General features: G+C 31.7%; 3 protein-coding genes across 3 annotated transcripts; 2 read left to right on the forward strand and 1 right to left on the reverse strand.

Moving 5' to 3' along the window:
* Positions 1-17: 17 nt before the first annotated feature.
* Positions 18-9,037, reverse strand: LOC144854813 (uncharacterized). Its single transcript, XM_078712802.1, has 15 exons — positions 8,760-9,037; positions 7,580-7,601; positions 7,252-7,294; positions 6,567-6,697; positions 6,048-6,112; positions 5,841-5,878; positions 5,259-5,416; positions 4,591-4,737; positions 3,579-3,711; positions 3,062-3,262; positions 2,522-2,691; positions 2,054-2,242; positions 1,650-1,714; positions 1,433-1,537; positions 18-1,155 (listed from the first exon to the last, which is right to left on the reverse strand). Exons 1-15 carry the CDS (start codon positions 8,989-8,991, stop codon positions 956-958), a joined length of 1,899 nt encoding a protein of 632 aa, XP_078568928.1. The 5' UTR covers positions 8,992-9,037; the 3' UTR covers positions 18-955.
* A 1,118-nt stretch (positions 9,038-10,155) lies between these two features.
* LOC144854559 (uncharacterized) lies at positions 10,156-14,668 on the forward strand. Its single transcript, XM_078712504.1, has 4 exons — positions 10,156-11,995; positions 13,161-13,305; positions 13,812-14,140; positions 14,431-14,668. The coding sequence occupies exons 1-4, from the start codon at positions 10,515-10,517 to the stop codon at positions 14,666-14,668; spliced, it is 2,193 nt and encodes a 730-aa protein (XP_078568630.1). The 5' UTR covers positions 10,156-10,514.
* A 264-nt stretch (positions 14,669-14,932) lies between these two features.
* On the forward strand, positions 14,933-20,448 carry LOC144853658 (rho guanine nucleotide exchange factor 5-like). Its single transcript, XM_078711410.1, has 11 exons — positions 14,933-15,027; positions 15,407-15,446; positions 15,648-15,817; positions 16,158-16,307; positions 16,457-16,601; positions 16,724-16,927; positions 17,289-17,467; positions 17,617-17,808; positions 18,525-18,595; positions 18,883-18,984; positions 19,154-20,448. Exons 1-11 carry the CDS (start codon positions 14,960-14,962, stop codon positions 19,351-19,353), a joined length of 1,521 nt encoding a protein of 506 aa, XP_078567536.1. The 5' UTR covers positions 14,933-14,959; the 3' UTR covers positions 19,354-20,448.
* The last annotated feature ends 62 nt before the right edge of the window (positions 20,449-20,510 follow it).

Here is a 20,510-nt window from a genome sequence, read left to right on the forward strand (position 1 = left end):
GTCACTTTTGGAAATACAATAGTAAAACTCTTTTTCCTGATGCTCAACGAAGTATACTAACTAATATACAGAGGATAAAGACAAACACAAACTAAAAAAAAAAGTTAAAACATTAGGTATTGCACAAGTAATCATCGGTCAAAGTTAGCATTATATATACTACCGTGATCATTCTACAGTTGAAAAAGTATGAATATACTATATTATTACCGGAAGTAGCTCATAACTTAAACAAAAATCAGAAGACCGCGTGTTTGGTCAGTTTATGTGCTGCCTAACGAGAATGTGAGCAAAGAATATAAAAAATGGTATTGTAGTAGTCACATGTTAGAAAGCATCAAGGTGATTATGACAGTACAAAACTAAAAACTGTATAATATGATATAATTTATTCTATAGTCTATTTAGTATTTTATTATTACCGGTATATTATTTTGTACAATAAATATTTACAATTGTAGTTATGTGAGAGTCTCACTTGATGTAAAATAGCGTATATTGAACTGTTGTATCTTGTTGTTCCTTGTTGTTAAAATTACAAAATCTGGATTTGATATAGGCCTAATACGCATGAATGAACATGCAGACGGTACGCGCGAACAAACTGAGAACCAGCTGCGCGCGGTAGCGATAGAGAAATTAGTATAATGTTAGCATGATTATTCCCTCTTGCTTATCAGGCTTATTATTAACATATTACTGTTTCATAACTAAAGTATCACCCTCTAGTGTAGGAATTTGTATAAATCTCGTCTTCTGAAATCACACCACTGAGGAACAAAATTGTGTTGTAAATTATCAAATAATATTTTCCATGTAAAATTACTGATTTTAGTTAACCTCTTTATAAATATACACCATATATATGTTATATGATAGCAATTTTTAATCTTTAATATACTTGAATACGGTACACAAATGGATTGATTGATTAATGTATGTCTGGCTTGTTCGGCTAAAATACATTCGAATTCCTTCGTCCCAGCCCTCTTTTCTTCTTTGAGTCCGGATCACGTTCCCTTTCTCTCTTTGTTCTTTGTTTCAATCTTAAAGCTGCTGCTGTTTTGAATTCATTTTCTACCTGTCTTCCTATTTTTCTGGGTATCCAACCGTCACATTTGTCACGTAATCTCTCCACGTGACACATGCCTGTGTCTAGAAATAGGAAATGTGTACAATACTAAATACGTTGTTGTCGATGGAAAAGAAATTCTTAACAACTCAACAAGCAATGGAAAGAAGAACTAAACTAAAGATAAAGATAGATTTAGACAATTTAAATGGCAATGGATATGACATACATGACTAAATGAAATTAGATGGACTAATAATATATTGACAAAATAGCCTAGGTGATGCAAAAAGATGAAGATGAAGAGCTGACATGGTCATTATCTCTGTCAACGTGATCATTATCTCATTAGTCACTTACCTTTGTCATCAGTTTCTTCAATCACCTCAACCTTATCTCCATCATAAAACGTTACTCCTGTTTCTTGATCAGTGTAACATTTACGTATCAGGTATTTCGGCCTGTCTGTATGAATAAACATAGATAGTATAATATGTTATACAAAATAAGGAATTTGTAATTGTATGTATTGTTGTTGTTGTTTTTACATAATGTGTTTTTAATGTCATATACTTACTCCATGCTTCAAATGTACCACGTTCTGAAACTCTTATTGCTTTTTCCCAGTCAGTCATCAGAGAACTAAAACAAAAAAACTCATTAACATTATGTTTTGTACTAAATGATGTGTACTAAAGGCTCCCAAAATGTACGATGAAATGAATATTTATACGTCATGTTCCGTCAACAGTTTATCATTCAGTGTGCTCATTGCCATTATTGTGAGAAATACACTATGATCATTGTATCAATAACCAATAACACAGAAAATGTCCCAACCAAGTGTTTAAATCATGTGGTCAACTTATTTTTTATTTCTAAACAATTATATTTAATATTTATAATGGATATATCTTAATTATGATAGAGACAGAATCATAACGTTTTTATTAAAGAAATGATAAATGTAGGCCTACTCACACATTAGTGACTTCGTTTCCAATTGGAGCCAACACGTATTGTGTAGTTGTATATATGGTGGCTGACGAATCAACGAGCTTGTAGAAATACAGGATAAACGTATGTTGATGTGAAGACGCTTTATGTGGCAGTTTCTCGAAATCGACGTAGTTTCTGTTACAGCATTCCAATAACTGGTATGTGCGTTGTCTGTTTTACAAATTCCATTTGTAAAAAAAAGCAAAGATGTAGCTCCGAATAATGAGGTGAAATAAATAGTTTAAGAATTTGAGAAAATATATATAGACTCCTAAAATATAATTTTTTAAAGAGTTGGACAATTTTCAAATTACTAGTTTAAATAGTTCCAAATTGAAATTATTATTGGCAATCAACCGAAAAGTACAACGGTTTATTATAAGAAAAAGCAAAATTTAAAGTAGTTATTATTTATTAGCCAAACAAGAATTATAATAGATTTCAATTCACCCTTTCTTGTTTTCCTCCATTGTCGTCAGAAGAACGACTTTTTCGAATACCACCAAGTAAACTTTGTTTCCTGAATAAGCACTTCTGCCGTATTGCGATTTCTTCGACATACGTACGTTTAATACAATGCCTTGTATTGTAGTGTAATCTTCAGCCACTATTAATGCAGCCTGTAAAAAACGTAGAAGGTGAGAGTAATGTTAGTTATGATCTAATGAATAAATTAAAAACTATTGACAAATTATTGACAATATCTAGATTTCCCGCCTTTTGAATAATATGCAGTAAGCTTTGTTCCTACTTTGCCATAACGCAATGACGTAGAAGTAACGCAAGTGAGTTAACCAATCGCAAGCGACGGTTAATCCATCGCGTCGTGATTGGTCAAAAGATTCGCGTACACTCGCGTCCTAATGGCAACCGGCATTAAGCTTCAGCATTGCATTTCGAGTGACTAAAGAGTATGGTATTCTATACTACAAAAAAGTATTTCAATTATATGTATTCATGTTTTAATAAATATTAGAGATGTTACTTTACTTCTTGACCAATGAGTCCATGCTCGTTCTTTTTTAATTGTATCCGTCCAACAATTGTTGAGGAATGGTAAACGTGACTCTTTTTTTTCTTTTCATATTCTTCTAACAGTCTTTCTTGTGTTATCTGTAATAACTTGCGTGCTTCATACTCTATTCGGCTTGCCTCGTTACCACAAGAACGTGCCTGTGCTTGCTTTAATTTCTTTACATATATAAGAAAGAAAAATTAATATTGTCTTATCTAAGTTGTCTTGTGGCCAGGGCCATGTAGGCCTACTAATAGCTGATACATTATATATTTGGCCACATTTTTAAAACACTTTTTGTACAGTAATAACATTGTTTTTACTATACATTTCAGCTTGTTCTCCCTATTATATCATTGTTACTTTGATTGTAATGTCAATGTGTATTTATTGTTATTAAAAATTATTTTGCTTTTGGCGAAGATTCAATTCCCGTAAAAATACATTTGCATAGTGGAAGCAGCCTTAAATGATCAATGAGATTACACACACCTGTAGATGTAATGCTAATGTACCAAACCATGTCTTGGGATCTTCAAATCGTGATTCAAGATCGTTAAATGAAAATTCTTTCAATCGAGTATTCCTACGTTGTAATACCTGATGGAAGGCTGGGCGGGTTTCCCTTAAGAAAAAAAAAACGTTTCTAGCAATAGAATATAATATATAAAACAGTTTATATTCTTGGTTGTAGTTTACACCTTTAAAGTAACCAACATTTAAAGTAGCATTTAAAGCTTGTGTTTGCTACATAGGCTATATATGTGTACTACTAACAAATATTTCCATTTCTATGACTGTATAATCAAGTGTTTATCTAACAGCTTATTCAAGATTAATGAAAAGATTCAAAACATTGTATTGGTGTACTTAAAATGCTTGGCATAATAAGAAAATAAAACTACAGAAAAATACATCGAATTGCAAAAACGATATTGGCCAATGTTCAAATACTGTTGGATAGGCCAATGTTAACAAACTATACTGTAAAATGCACATATTGCAAAAATGCCATAGGTCAATGTAAAATTGTTAAAATATTAAAATGATTCGAACAAAAATTACAGTATAGAGTTCAAGATTCAGATTCAAGATTCAAAAGACATTTATTTTCCTCCATAGCAATACAATACAACAAAATAGAACAGAAATGATAAGATAAAAAAATATAGATTATGATGATTGTTGGATAAACAAAAGAAAAGAGGCTATGGAGGAAGGCATAATCCCGAGAAGATGTGTTATCGTCGAACGTTGGAATTATACATATGAATGCTAATAACTAAATAACTTCCTAGTTCTACATAGATTTGCTTTTGTTGGTCGTGTATAATGCCAGATGTATTAAAATTGTAATAGTAATGCAACGGATGAGTGAGGTCTTTCATAATATTTAATCAGAACCTGAGCACACTAACAACAAACTAAAACATGTCTGTCCTGAAAATAGTGCTATATAAATATGGTATATACAAAGTGTAAAGTAACCAAATTAATTTCTTACTTGACGAATGAAACCAAATTCTGTTGTATATCGAGGTTCAGATAGTAAGATTCAAAGCAGTGGAAGTGGCCTTTCTCTAGCCAATCTTTCAACAAGTGAAACACTTTGAAAATATCGTCGACTGCTACTGCCAAATGTTCTTTAAAGCTAAAGTGTAGAATTAAGTTTTTAGAGTTATATGATTTATACGATAACATGACATCAGCTTGGTTCCCAGCTACATGTCTGGATTAGAATATTTGATTTTTAACCAATCACAGGCGATGGCCCTTGCCGATTGTGCGTTATTACAGACATTGGCAGGAACCAGCCTGATATACACTGTTTTAAAGCTTTGGCTACACAACGCTATACCATGGAGAAATTATGGCTATACATAATAGTATTACACGTCTCTATATGCACTTTAGTACTGTTCAAGAGTTTTTTTTTCTTTAAATTTCTATTTCATTTATTATGTTTACGTTGACTATATTCGCTTTTTTTGCTTGTTTTTTGGCAATAAAAGTGAATGAAATCAAAGAAATATTTAGGAGTGAGGTTGATTATTTAGGGTTACGCTTCTATATCGTGTGTTGCAGCCTACTATGTATAACGTTGCATGGCGCATGTCTTAACTTTTCATCAGAATAAATGAAGTGAATGTCTTTTCTGTGTATTTACTATACCTGAATAGAGCAACTTCAATTTCATCCAAATGATCGAACATTTTTAGTTCTCCGGGAAAAAGTACGTCTCTCAGTACTTGATCTTTTTCGTACTTTTCTCTTGTTTCCTTTATATACTCATATGTCCACTTCACTCGTTCAAAAAAATCCCTACATTCCTGAAAACATTAAAAAGAAACGTTTACTCCTTTTTTTTATGATTTGCTTATTTGTCTATTCACTATACTCAATGATTACCTATTATATTGGTAATATATGCATCTCTTTTGTTGCTCCTGTATTTATTTATTTTTTTTTTATTTGAACTATATTTAATGAGGGTGCACTTGGGACCCTGTGTCATGTAAGATGAATGGTTATTGCATGGTCTATGATAAAAGATGATACATGTGAAACAAATGTAAGGCTGCATTCTTGAGTATTCCTATGATACTAAAGAAATGTATAGATAGGCCTACAGTACCGATAAAAGATAATTACGGTCGTTTCTCTGAAGCACACCTTTTGATCTATTTAAGCATATTATTTATAATTACTTATAATAATATGTTAGTAAGACATGAATAAATGATCCTCACTTACTTTTATATACCTTACTGGAGATTGTCGCTGAGAGACACCTTTAGATAGAATAAACAAAATATATAATGGATCAGTGTTGAATGAATGATTATATTTTATGAATATTCATATAAAACTAATTAGTCCTATTTAGCGATAGTCAATATTATTATAATATTGATGATGGTTATAGTGGTGATAACTTGTTTTTAAAAATCTCATTCTTACCAGAACTTGTCTCAAAATTTTCGTAATTTTCCTCGATTTCTTCAGAAGGAACATCGTCATAAATTCTATATAGAAATTAGTACAAATAAAGTTGTATATAAATTGAAACTTTTCATGTGAATAAACGACGAACGATAGTGAAACTCACTTCGCTGGGTAATCTGTACATTCACACAAGGCTTGAATTAGGTGTGTATTGTTGAAAAGTATAGGCCTACATTACATGGAAATGTATATTATCTTCCCTTCCCATAATCTTACCTTCACAACCATAACATTATAATTAATTACGTTTAGAATAAAGACAAAATAATACTGATTATGAACTTCAATTAGAGACTTGTTAGTAAAGAGAAACGTAGACTATTAATATGTAACTTTGGTGGATAGACTATTAAACTAAAATGTTTGGAAATAAATCCAAACAAGTTTCTGTTTATAATCTGGGTTTTATTTTGTTCTTTACAAGTTAAAGTTACATTGCATCTTTAAAAACACAAAATAAAAATCAAACGAAACTCATTATCTATTGTCTCCTGTTCATAATAAATGTCTTCTTTTCGCCATTTTGCTTGATCTGTTCCTTGTCTAGAGTCGTAAGTGAAACTTGCTTTAGGAACCGGACTCAAATTTATCATAGCCATCTCAAGCTACAAAATAACCAATAAAATAAATAATAAACAACGGAAAATCTTACTCTATTACAGGTTTATGATTTCTATTTCATGTGTAATACATTTATGCCACACTTCGTACAGCCGTGAAGCATAGCATCAGCACATTTCTTGTCAATATTATGAATTTAGTTATTAGTGTTGGTTACGGTAGTACTCCGTACTGTTTGATTCACTTCTATGTTTACCGTAGCTATAGCTAATTACATTTTTAATTTATTATCATCTATACTTATATTTAATTTAAAATTTAATAACCTGTTTTTGTTGTCCAATAGTAGAAATGTTATAAATATTAAAATGCGTGATTTTTATTATTTTTCACTCTTCACTGGTTATTATATTGATAAATTTTGTTTATAAGGTTAATACAAAATAGTATGAATATCTCTTTACATAATAGTTGATATGACAACTATGTTTATTATTAGGTATACACATTCTGCTAGTGCCTGAGTATACCCATATACATAACCCAATACATTATTTGTATATTAATGTTCAACTTATAAATCAGTAATTGGTCTTACCTTTTGTTGTATAGAATTCACATTCCCTATTGGCGATACAGGGCTGAATTGAAAATTATATGTTATTATTATTACGATCCTGTGCAATATAAGTATCGTCATCATCAACCTATTTCACTATTATCTGGTTATAATGACCATATAATGACATCATCACCATCATCAACAATCAACACAATCTTCTGCTCCGCGGTCATTGCAAACATTATCATTCAATATTCTGAGTACTGTACATCGTCATTATCAATTTTGTTATCATTTTGGTTAGGTCTGTTTTATGATCAGATCACTTTCAATATAAATTTTATAAAAAACAACAGAAATTTACCTTTTTGGAATGTCTATCGGCTCTGAAAATTATTTAAAAATCATTATAATTAAATTCAATAAAACGGACATTTTGTACTATAAATGTGTATCAAGATGTATTGTCCCCCTGAAAAAATTATTCTGACCACAATTTTTGTTAAATATGCCATTTTAATATAACAGAATAGTTATCCACTTTGACCAAAAATTGGATAAAAAAAATGTATTTATCTGAAAAACTGTAATTTAAAGCAAAAAATGGTCAAATTGGCTGCCAGCCAATGGGTTTTTGGTTGAATTTGACCATTTTATTTCGTCATTTTATATGGTAAAACAAGATTGTTTTCGGGGTGTTTTGACGGAAGAGGATTAACTATATAAAAACTACAAAATAACCTATTCAAAGTATGATTTAATTAATCTTCATTTTTCATGTTTTTGGGGTTCAATACATCTTTAAGAAAATAACATGAAATATGTAAATGAATAAGTAGGTTAATTAATATACTAGTATTATTATAAAACACCTAAGTAGATTATTGTCATTGGAGGATTATGGGTCACATGATATTCAATAACTACCCTACTCCACCGAGAGTGCAATGTTGGTATATGCGAGTGCAATTTGGTTATAAGCGGTTCAACCGGAATGCCCGACACGAAGCTAGACTTACCGAGTTAAAAAATAAACCTATAGTTTGGCTATCCAAAATAATAGAAGCGCTGCCTTTTCGAATGGTATAATCCTTAGTCTAGCATCTTTTTAGTAAAGTAGTAAATAATGAATGTTTTATATTCGTGTAATATAACAAATAATTTCATTCGGTGAAAGATGAACTGTTATATTTTCACTTTATGAAATAATTTGTGCTATTGTACTCATAAACATTATTTGTATACTATTTTGTAACTAGGCCTATTATATAGTGCAGTGTGGTTTGGTAATAACTCGTTAATATAATTCTCGTTAACTATTTGTACGGAATATAACATTCATACATTATTCGGTTGTATTCGTTTGTATTCGGTTGTATACTGCACCTAACATCTAACTAAGTCTTTACCCGGATATTGCATTCGAGGAAATATTTCTGTACTTTTGAAAAGGTTAACGAGTTAACGAGTGGGGTGTTTATCTGAACAAGTGTAGGCCTACGTACGAACCTGCCAAAAGTACAAACACAAATATAAATACTCACTTTTCCCTTTTTTCTGGTAGTTCAAGTTTACTGGTACACCTTCATTGTTTTCATAAGGTTGTGTACATTCAATTTTAGCATATGGTTTACCTCCTTTCGATGTTGATGATTTGTACACGTCGAATATACTTCCAGTTTGCGGTTGTTTCGATTGTTGAGGTACAACCACATAACCTGTAGATTTCGGACGAGGTGGTTTTGGTTTTACGGCGGGTTTTACCTTTTCCGCCATGATATGTGCCTAAAGAATAACAGAAGCTAACTAACAAGTATAACAATAACGTTTGCTTATTGTATGCATTGAAATTTTTGGGGACTTTAATACAGTTTGTATTATAACTATAATAGATCAATGCACAATACCCACTCACGCATCAACGATTATCAGTATATTCAAACAAACAAGGAACATACCCCAACGGTATTGTATTACGCATACTGCGCATGGCTCATACGTTGCATGATCTATTTACAACGATACACATATTTTTGGAAATCAACAAAATGGAAATTGAACTTTCTTATTTCAAGATCAATTTTTATTTATGTGTTTTTTTCTTTTACAAACAGTTGACGCTTGTTTTTCTTTGTCAGGGCCATAATTGTTTGTTTTGGTCCAAATCGTTCAGTCGCGTAAAATAATATGGAATTTAGGAGAACATAAGAATTGTGAACATACGGGGGCTTGAACGTGACCGAATCAATTCCTTCACACATTAGCTATAAATTCTTTACAATATCAAAACATTGTTACATTTTTACTATAAAGCCAAATCTGTTTGCGTGCATTAGTATATTATTGAATTGAATTTTTTCGGTTTGCCTTTCTCCACCCAGGTATATAAATGGGTACCCGGTTAGATCAAGACACAACTTTGCGCTGATTACTAGCTACATTATGGGAGTATGTTTCCATAGGTATTTGATCAAAAAAATGACTGGGGTAATAATTTTCAGCACTTAGAGGTTTCACAACAGTAGGCGCTATATAAATCCAGGATATTATTATTATTATTATTATTATTATTATTATTATTATTATTATTATTATTATTATTATTATTATTATTATTATTATTATTATTATTATTATTATTATTATTATTATTATTATTATTATTATTATTATTATTATTATTATTATTATTATTATTATTATTATTATTATTATTATTATTATTATTATTATTATTATTATTATTATTATTATTATTATTATTATTATTATTATTATTATTATTATTATTATTATTATTATTATTATTATTATTATTATTATTATTATTATTATTATTATTAAGTACGGTATTTATCAACGGTAGACCTACTAAAATAATGTGGTAGGTATACGTTATTTCAATAACGTTATACGTTATTTCAAATTAAATTAGAACTAAACTAATTAAAACTAACTACGCTATATCTGTCAACCCTAAGAACAACATAAAGAGATAGTTAGTGATATCACGTCGTTAATGGTTTATTTTGATATCAAAGTGATTATATTAGATTATTAGTACACGGTTTTGTGCTTAATTTGTGCTGCTGACACAGGGAGTGTACATCCATGTGAATACGTTCTACTCGGATGATTGGAGATCGTGAAAACAACTAGTTAGTTTGCTCGTTGGCGGTTAACGAGGCGAAAATAATAAGACGGTAAGATGGTTTTAGGAATTCTGTATAGATTCTGTCATTTCAACACGCACAAGTGTTTGATAAACTACGTCTTGACCGTTTCCATGTGATACGACCATGTCGCAACTACCAACGGACCAACGTCGCAGTATAAAAGATTTAAGAAAGATGTTTGAAGGAAGCATGACTACAGATATGGCAAAATCAACACCTGATCTCAGCAGAAGCTCTAAATTAAAGATAAATAGCGTAAGTGAGAATCCAGCGTGGTCTGGTGAAAAGCAGTCTGCTGCTCAGACGCGAAAGATTACGTGCACGGTCACTCCATCTATAAGGAATACTACGGGAGGGAAAAGTCCTAAACAGTTATTCACGTCTGACACGCATGCAGGACATCAAAGGAGGCAAACTTTATACGAAGACCCACCTGCTGCTAGGACTAGGAACCTATCTTCTGAAAGTAAACCAAATAATAAAAACACACGTTCGAAATCTGTGCCTAGATGTTTTTCTACAGCAGATGAAAGAAAATTATGGCAGACAGAGGAATTGAGATTTGAATCTATTGATACGAATAAGAAAAAAAATAGAAGAGCAGAAAAGGACGTTTACCACACAAGAACAAATCACAAGAATCGGAATTATATTGACCAGGAGGACGAAACTAGTAATAGTGAAAATGATCAAACCGATCAATTATACGATAAGAACAGTCAGAATTGTGATAGCATCCATGAACATCACGAAACACGAGGAAAACCGAACACTACGCCTGGAAACAGAGGACGCAGTAGTTCATGTTCGCGATCTCGAACAAATGAGCCTAACTCAAGAGAACAAGAAGCAAGAACGTGCAGGCCAAGCAGATCAAACCAAAGGAAAAAAGATAACAATTTGATTCAGGCTTCGGTTAATTCAAAGATTGATAATCATACAGAATATGTTGATACATCTCTATCATGTCCTTTGATAATAATAGGACATGTAGAAAGTGAGTCAGAAGATTTAAATAAATCCGAATTTGATACCAGAACCTACGTAGAACCACGTTCACATGGACTTGATATTCTAGAGAATGGTAACCCTGACGACAGTGATTGTTCAGAAGATTTATATTTTATAAAATCTGGTACGTATTTAGCCCCTGATTTAGACAGTGAATCAGAATGCAGTGATTATAATGGTGAGACACATTCTGATTATGACATCACGCGTGACGAAATGTCATCTGAACACACATTACAGTTGCGCGAACCACGAGAATATAAAAAACTTAATACAAATGTAAGAAAATCAAACAAAAATACAGACATACCAACACAATCTAAATGCAAATCAATTAATCAAGAAGAAGAATGTATAGTTGTAAATGAAATTGAAAAAAGACAAAATGATAGGAAAAAGAAAAGGAGAGTTACTAATCATTGTACCGAACAAGACATGCAACAGATACCAAAACACAATGCAAAATATACTAACAAACGTCTGAGCAATAGCAAAGCATTGACAGAAGTTACTCAACGGGACCAAACGACGCCGACTAGGCCGACATCTTCTGCAGCTAAGCATGTTAGTTTTCAAGATATATTCAACTCAAGGTGAGACATATTTTTTAATGCTTAAGAGAAGAAATATTAAAATGCTCAGAGGTGATAATATAACCTGTGATTGCGTGTATCATAATTATTTTTACGATAATGTATGTATTTTTATAAATACCATTAACAAATGAAAGTTAAACTATGGAACTGGAAAGAATTTTAATTAGGTCAAACATTACATTTTATACTGTGTATTGTAATGTAATATATAGTAGATTCTGTAAAAAGATTCTCGATCTGTCTATTAACATGTATGGGACATGTGTGAATGAACAATTATGGTTGGATAGGTCATTTTCGCTTCAGTGATTTATTTCAAAGTGAATAAAACCGGATGACGTCATTTGGTTACTATTTATGAATAGAGTGGGATGCTAAGTGAAGTTTAACAATCGAGCTAATATTTTCATTGTATCTGATAAATTTCTGATAATTATGATGAGATACCGGGAGGGATGTAATTAAGGCGGCGGTGTGGGGTGAGAAGAGAGGTGTCAAAGTTATGAAAGAAGAGTAATTATTAGCAGGTCTACCGTGTGCACGTTAATTATTATCATATAGTAACCTGTTATGTCAAAAAATATAAGGGTCGAGAATTGGCAATTTTTTTTGAAAAAATCTCTGTACTTACGCAAAACATAACAAGACTAACAATTGCTTTACAGTATCCAATAGTTTAGAATAAACTTTCATTCCTATACGAGATTTCATGCAAACTTATAATAAGCATTGTCAGTCCGTTCGTTGGATCATGGATATTATTTCTTCATGGTTGGATTTAAATGGAGCATGAACAGACAGATATTTTACTTGTTCAAATCAATGAGTAACTATCTTTATGAAATACAGCGTAATGTTTGTATTGCAAATCTCCCAAACGCGTGACGCAAAATTATTTCCAATTCGATTGGTAGTATTTGAAATATAGTATATAAGTACTTAATATAATACAATATTCAAATGCATGTCGACTTTATCCGATTATTTTTTTCAGAAGTATAAGGTTTACTTTTTAATTTTTTACTTTTCAAATTGGTTTCTTCTCAAAGACGCTTTATGTCTATCCAATTTTAAGCAAACTTGGTCAAACGTATCTATAGACGATTAAATACAAAACTCGCTATGAATTTTTATAAAAAAAACATTGGTTTTCACTTTGTAGGAAAGTTCCAGAAGGAATTGGTTCTGAGAAATTTGCAACGCTTCAGAGAATGTTAAGGGAAAAATTTGGAGGTGTGATTGCTCATCGGCGTTCCATAACTAATCATGAACGCGCGCGTGACAATAATGGGAAGCAGACAACATCGGTATGTTTTTCACTAACATTAATTAATGTAAATCTGATCAAATATATTACATTTATAAAATACGATTGTATGAAGCTCTATTACTACTATTTAATTTATTCATATGTATTTAAAAGTAAAGTAAAATTATTTGTTTGAATTTAAAGTTACATCTCCTCCTAAAAATATTTATTGTAAATAAAAATCGGAAAAATCCCAGGTCACGTTCAGTTTGTGTCTGTTTTTGATTGGATCCAACAAGCGATTCAAAATTAACACAAGATACAATACAATTGTTTACATTATAATTTCTTTTCTCGTTTAAAAGAATGAATTTGGCATGTGATGCAGTAGTAGAGCCAAGTTTAATTGTTGTCTCCGATTATGGCCATGGATCGTTGGCATGTCTTTTATTAACTATATATACTTTCTTTTCTCTTCAACTCTTACATGAATTAAATCGATGTAGCGTCAAAATAACAAACAAAAAACTATAAATATACTATTATGTTAAGGTATTTGTGCAGGAAGTAAATCGGTCTAAATTAGCAGATAACGAGATAGTTCATGAGAAAGAAAAGCCTTGTGTACACAAAATGGAATATCCTGCAATAACACACGATGCACATGCGCAGCCGCAAAAAGTAAGCCTCCCCGAAGAAGCAATCGATAGGGGGCGACATTCGGTATTTGAGGGACAGATTGATGAACAAAGCCAAGATGTTGACCAGCAAGACAATCAGATAATTCATTATAACCAAGATGAACTTAGCGATGATAGCTTTTTAGATTATGATACTGAGCCAGAAGATAAAGAAACGACCCCACAAACTGTCCACCTGCCTGATAGATTTGAGTAGGTGACTCGTTTTATAGATTGGTGGTGGGGTACGGTAGTCCTAAATGTTTACACTTTTTCTAATTAATTCGTAATAAGTAAACATCTTTTCCCACAGTCGCTTCTTAAAATAATGTTCTCATTTGTTTAACATCTGGGTACACTTTCCTCAGGTTACAGATTTATTGTCTTTTATTAATTTTCAAAATTAATACTATAAAGTAACACTCAAGTTCTAAATAGCCATGTTATATTGACTGTGTTTTGACTTTTTCATAATTATATCTACACTTCCTTATTGTTGGCAGTGTTCACGTGGACCCAGTGTATGATGATAACATATACGAAGAACCATATGTGGTTATTTCTGCTTTCAATGACAATACTCTTGTACCAACAACCGCCAAAGAAAGAAAAGGACAAAAATCATTCAAAAAGCGATTTGGAGCGTTGTCATTTGCAAGAAGAAGAAAAGCCTCTCAAATGCCTCAAGAGCAAACACGTGGAATTAGCAAAACCGGTAAGCAACTGATATTTGTTGGTTGATGAATAATGTTTTACTTTTGATCCTTAATTGTTTTCGTTATTTTCAAGTAAGACTTCAATGATTAGGATTTTTCGAGCTACTAATTATTTTAATGAGGTGGAGGTTAGTATTCTATATTAAAATATAGAATACTAACCTCCACCTGTTCTATCAATATTGTATTATAAAACGCCAAGAACAACGTAGGAGATGAACGACAGTATACAATAAATTGTATGCATTGTGATAACAAGTGTAGGAGTCGATATGACAATAGAAGACTAATCCTGAACAGTTATTTTTTTCCTAAAATGTTAAATGCTAAAATATTATGTTTTTTAGAGTTTGAAACCGAGGCTTGTTGTGATTCACGAGAAATGTGAGTACCGATTGTATTATATATACGATGATACCGTATTATATATGGCATTGAAGTAGCTGTCACTCACTAAATCTTCTATCCTAAAGCAGCTTTTTCTATACTATCAAACTTCATGTGACAAAAAATGTAAAAAAATGTGCCCATATATGGAAATATCACTACCATATTTGGGCTTAGTTTGATAGACAGAGCTTAAATATAATGTATTCTTTCTCCGTTTCAACCACTGATTCATACTGAAAACAAACTCATTTTCGAAAATTGAGATTCTGCCAAATTAATAAACAAGTTTAATTCAATCTGACGTTTATATTTACTAATGATGTAATATTTGTTTTGTTTTACATTTCTTACTTTTACATGTTATGATGTGAAGATATTCCAACGTAAACAGAGACGTTCAAACCACAGACTCAGTAAGTAAGCATTTTCCTTTATTGGGTTTAGACCTCCGTAAAGCATGTTATTTATCTTAGTGATAACCTATTCATACATTTTGACGATAGCAATAACTTTTCATACGAACTTTTTATGAATATACAGGAACGAATTCAGAATTCATTCATTCATACTTAAAAATTTGATTATATTTATGACATTTTTACCCTTTTTTAAAGCTTTTCAAAGAATTTGTGGATTTTGTGAGCAAAAGTTTAGAAGACTTGAATGCCCTCAATAGTCGTTACGTCACGAATGCAGCACTGAATCCGAAGAATGGTATTTTACAAGATGGAGAATATAGAAGACTGTTTGCGAGAATTCCAAAGCTCATTCAATTTCTCAATGAGTATGTATTTAGTGTTTGATGCTTTATAAACAATACAGAAGTGCTCTTTATTATTTAGGTTCAAGATACATTGTATTATTACATTATTATATTATAGTTATGTTTACCCCGGGCCACCATAAATTATTAGGTATAATAATTACAGAAAGAATTCATTCAGAATAGTCCAATTTTGAATTTCTTAAAGAATTTTAAAATCCAATGTTTGTTTACGTAAAAGGTTTTACATCGTTTCTTGAAACGTCAAATGTGATTTTCTCTCACATTATATCATATCATAATTGTCACATCTTTATAATTCAAATGACTTTATATTATATTACGGTTTTTACTTTTGCAGCCTACTGGACGATTTAAAAAAATGCAAGCCTCTCAACGATTCATTGATTTGCCAGCTCCTACTCGATGTTGTGACTACTGACTTCCTAAATGCTTTTCAGGATTATACAGTGAACTCAAGGTTTCAAGAATTTACCCTGTCATATTTAAGGTTAGATTCATTTAAAAATGTAGTTGTAGCTTGGTGGTTAACATCCTTTTCTTGCAATCCAAAATTCCATGATTGTTGTAACTTATGGCCGTTTCTACCTCTAAATGATTATTGTACTGAAAACTTTTGCTGACTTTTATGTCTTTTAGGAAACGAAGAATAGCTTTTAACCAAATCGTAAAAAGTCAGGAAAAGACGGTTGATATTCGTTCGTCTGCATGTCGTCATCATACTTTAGATGGTCTGCTGAAGCAACCCTGTTATTTTCTTCAGCAATTAAACCTGTACATTAAAGTAAGAAGAGTTTCCGATTAATCCCACGCGTACCTGAATTTTCCTAACAAGCAGAGACTGATGTTACTTCACAATACTTGTGCAGTCATAGTTTTAAAATAGTCATAATGCTTCTGTTTCAGAGACTACAAGGAACAATTAAGAAAACCAATAACCCGGAAGCAAATGTAGTAAGACTTGCTCATGACCTCACTCAAAACATGAATGCTATTGTAAACGAATGCGAAGAACAAGATAATAAATTACAAGAGAGAGAAGAAAGACACGTTTCTAAGATTCTGCTTCGAATGCATTTTGGACACAGTGACAGCGTGATCTCATCAGAGGTGAGTAGAGTATATAAATGTGAACAGTATACAGTGGGGTTTAGATGTTAAAATAACATAAATTTTAATAAAATCTGAAGGTTATTTAATTGTATTTGTTTTAATTTAAAACTCTATTCGAGTTTCGTGCATCCCATGTTGATTTTTTATTTCATTGTCATAGCTTCATAGTTTAGTCATACGTAGTAGTAGTAGTAGTAGTAGTAGTAGTAGTAGTAGTAGTAGTAGTACTATAAGTGTATTATATAAATAAGCAACGTCTCTATGTACTGCTGCTGTTGAAATGAATAAAATCAGTTATAAACACGTTCCTAATCCGCACTGTTTTTAAATTCAATTCAATAATAATTTTATTACAAAGGAGATACAAATTAGCAATGAGAGTTGGGTTGAAAGTTGGAATGACGTCATAATCTTTTCATGCAAAAAATCAGATGGTAAGGACTGGAAGAAAGCAGGATCGAATGTGAAGTTGGTAATATTCGAACGAGTGGTGATGGTGATAAACGAAAAGCAACACAAATCAGACGGGCAAAATGGGTGAGCACATTGCACTAAATCAGTTGATAAAATGTGTTGGTCGTTTGGCAATCTATGGTTATGTTAGTAAATCATATATATTATTTTAAAGATTATATAACCATGGTAGTAAAATACGTTCAATAATGTAACATTATATTATTTTTCAGTGTTTATTATAAGCTCATCGACTGTGCCAACAAGAATTTTGTTGAAGTTGAGAAGCCATCCAGCGATACCTATCCGTTTAAAGTACCAACGAGGAAAGGTTTGGCAATGAATGTGTTTTTGATTGTTATGCACAATGACACGTGTCCTGAGAGAAGGTTGTACTATGTGTGTTGGGAGCCTTCGCAAAAAAGGTTTGTTTGAGTTCTGATATAACTTATGTAAATTAATATATTTCTACAATTCCGTATAATTTAGATCATTATTTTATTTTTTTCTAACTTTATTCAGTTGCATTTGTTTTAATTACCTAAATCCTCTAGGTAAATTCAGAGGTCAGAATCATTAGTAAAACAAATCTAAATTTTTAAAAGGTTATGGTAAAGTTGAATAATCATGACAAAGCGTCTTTCGTAGAACACGGTGATTAGAGGCTCATTTTCTTGAAAGTTTTCTTAAACAAAATCACGCAAAGTTTTTCGAAGTACCTTTTATCAAAGCATTATTGGTGGCGCATTATGTAATGTACCACGTGACTTTATAAAATCCGTGACTCTGCATTGAATTGAACTATTGTTCACTGGTATTCGTGCGAATTAACATATCAGGTGAAGCATTATATTGAATAGGCTACGTGAATCAATACAAACAATAACACATACCACATACATGCTAGGCCCGGGGACTCCTACAGTGAACTCAATCGCTTTCGATGTCCCAGCCTGCTCGATGGGACGTCTCAGCGTTGTTTCGGCAGAGGAATTTTAGTAGTTGTCGGAGATGTTATCGTTTTTTTTCTCTAAGATGTGAAGTTGTGCCGATATTCTTTGTCCTATTGATGACTTACCATGTGTACAGGCAAATAGTAGGCCTATGAAGTTGATGTTTACAATTTATTATTTTAATTTAGAAGTTTCGAAATCTGGCGAAAACATTTAACGGTACCATCGGGCGACAGTGGAGAACAGTATGCATCTTGGAGTAAGTAATACCTAATTAGGACTTGTCAAATCCTATGATTTTAAATGCTTCATATTGTATAATAGCTGATAACGATATAATTAGCTTTTAATTGATGTAGCTTCACCTATTGAGAAATACGTTAGTTTCTCCATGCTTTACCGCAAATAATTTTAATAGATAAATAAGATCCAATTCAATACCAGAAATGCCTCGTCCAGAGGTATTTAATTGCAGCACGACAAAGGCATATATACACAGCAATACTTTATGCCAATAACAGCTCATTTCATTATAATCCCCAATAGGCCGACCAAAGTATAAGATTGTGGAACATTTCCTTGGAACCGAGAGAGGTGAATTGAGAGTGAATCTTGGCGATGAGGTAGAAATAACTGAAAAGGCAGATGGTATGTAGAATTGTCTCGTTAAAAATGTCATTACTACGAAGTAGTAGTAATTTAAACGTTATTATGAAATTTTTTTCGAGATTTACTGAAGAGAGGCACTACATTTGATAATATCGGTGTCCGTATTCATACAACACACATTTACATATTCATAACATTATGTTGATAGGTTGGGTAAGAGCTGTACATCTTGGTAACACAAATCAAGGGTGGATTCCAAAATCTTGCCTCGGTGATTTGATACCGAGTATGTTCACTCGAGGCATGAACATCAGACAGCAGCGACGTATCAGGAACGATGGACATACACACCACTCGGTTATTATTCGAAAAGATAAAAAAGGAAACAAACATGATCGCAAGAAGTAAAACTACCAACAAAATACAAACAAATATCATAAACTAACGAGCTGTGACGGCTAGCCACGACAAAACTCTTTAAACTACCATGTAATTTCAGAGAATTCAACTACACTTTTATTGTCAGATCCCAAATACTTATGCTCAACATTTCTTCAATCGAGCTTGGATTGATAATTGTTAATTGTTAACTATCATGATCTTGAGTTTACATATAAATTATACTAATTTTACTTTGTGGATACTTATTTTTGATAATGAATATTTAGTAGTTGTATAATTAACTTGGTCTGATACTGTGTCGACATGTTGTCTTCTCATAGTCTGAAATATTTCAGAGTATAAGTATCACTTCTTGATTCATTAAGGTGTTAACACAATAAGTGTTTTTGATTTATGGTATAGTATTTGTATTGACAATTATTTCCATTCAGACACATTATTGTGTGTAGTGATATGTTGGGGTTTGATCGTTTATTTGGGAATTTTTCGTTCCCCTTTTTAGCACTTACCTACAAATATAAGACCTATCCCACACACATATTTCTTTCTTTGTGTTTTTAATGCAGGTGTTATGTGTATCCATCAAACGAACTAACATGTTTATTGTATATTTGAGGAAGTAAAACTAAAAGTAGTCTAAAGTATTTAGACACAAATAAGACAGGCTAGGCGAATTTAACAAAATAATTTTGAAATTGTGTGAGAATAACAAGATCATGTAAAAATGATTTACTTGGGAAATGTTTTATTTAGAAATGATAGAATGTATCAAATATTTACAGATACAATGGTGTACATCCTAGACCTCTGCTATCATTTAGTCCAGCCTCGATTTAGTCACTTCACTTTAAATTAAAGAATATAAAAATTGTAAAACAAATAAAAATGTTAAATTCTTATTTTGCAAGCTAATTGTTCATTATCATAATTTAAACACTGTTATTGTAATTGTTAACAATAAGTGGGGTTGTGGATTGATGGATCAATAAAGATAATAAACGTTTGACTATTTGTAAATGTGGGTTTCAATATAACAGAAGTTTGTTATATAAAATTACAATTGAAACGGGTAGTGTTACCTATTATATAAAAGACCATTTTATCTTTCGTTTGTTAGTACTGCATAGAAACTCAATGGAGCGTTGCAGGAAAAACCACACTTA

The sequence above is a fragment of the Antedon bifida genome, chromosome 10 (assembly GCF_963402885.1).
Source record: "Antedon bifida chromosome 10, ecAntBifi1.1, whole genome shotgun sequence".
NCBI lineage: Eukaryota > Metazoa > Echinodermata > Crinoidea > Comatulida > Antedonidae > Antedon > Antedon bifida.

Bases quoted from the DNA above. Each gene is read 5' to 3' on its own strand.
- LOC144854813 (XM_078712802.1), bottom strand. From the start codon at position 8,991: ATGGCGGAAAAGGTAAAACCCGCCGTAAAACCAAAACCACCTCGTCCG. The intron at 5,879-6,047 runs GTAAGAATGAGA...TTCTATCTAAAG, and splicing joins AAATTTTGAGACAAGTTCTG to GTGTCTCTCAGCGACAATCT. The intron at 3,712-4,590 runs GTAAGAAATTAA...TTTTTTCTTAAG, and splicing joins AATTTGGTTTCATTCGTCAA to GGAAACCCGCCCAGCCTTCC.
- LOC144854559 (XM_078712504.1), top strand. From the start codon at position 10,515: ATGTCGCAACTACCAACGGACCAACGTCGCAGTATAAAAGATTTAAGA. The intron at 11,996-13,160 runs GTGAGACATATT...TTCACTTTGTAG, and splicing joins CAAGATATATTCAACTCAAG to GAAAGTTCCAGAAGGAATTG. The intron at 13,306-13,811 runs GTATGTTTTTCA...GTATTTGTGCAG, and splicing joins ATGGGAAGCAGACAACATCG to GAAGTAAATCGGTCTAAATT.
- LOC144853658 (XM_078711410.1), top strand. From the start codon at position 14,960: ATGTTAAATGCTAAAATATTATGTTTTTTAGAGTTTGAAACCGAGGCT. The intron at 16,308-16,456 runs GTTAGATTCATT...TATGTCTTTTAG, and splicing joins TTTACCCTGTCATATTTAAG to GAAACGAAGAATAGCTTTTA. The intron at 17,468-17,616 runs GTGAGCACATTG...ATTATTTTTCAG, and splicing joins AAATCAGACGGGCAAAATGG to TGTTTATTATAAGCTCATCG.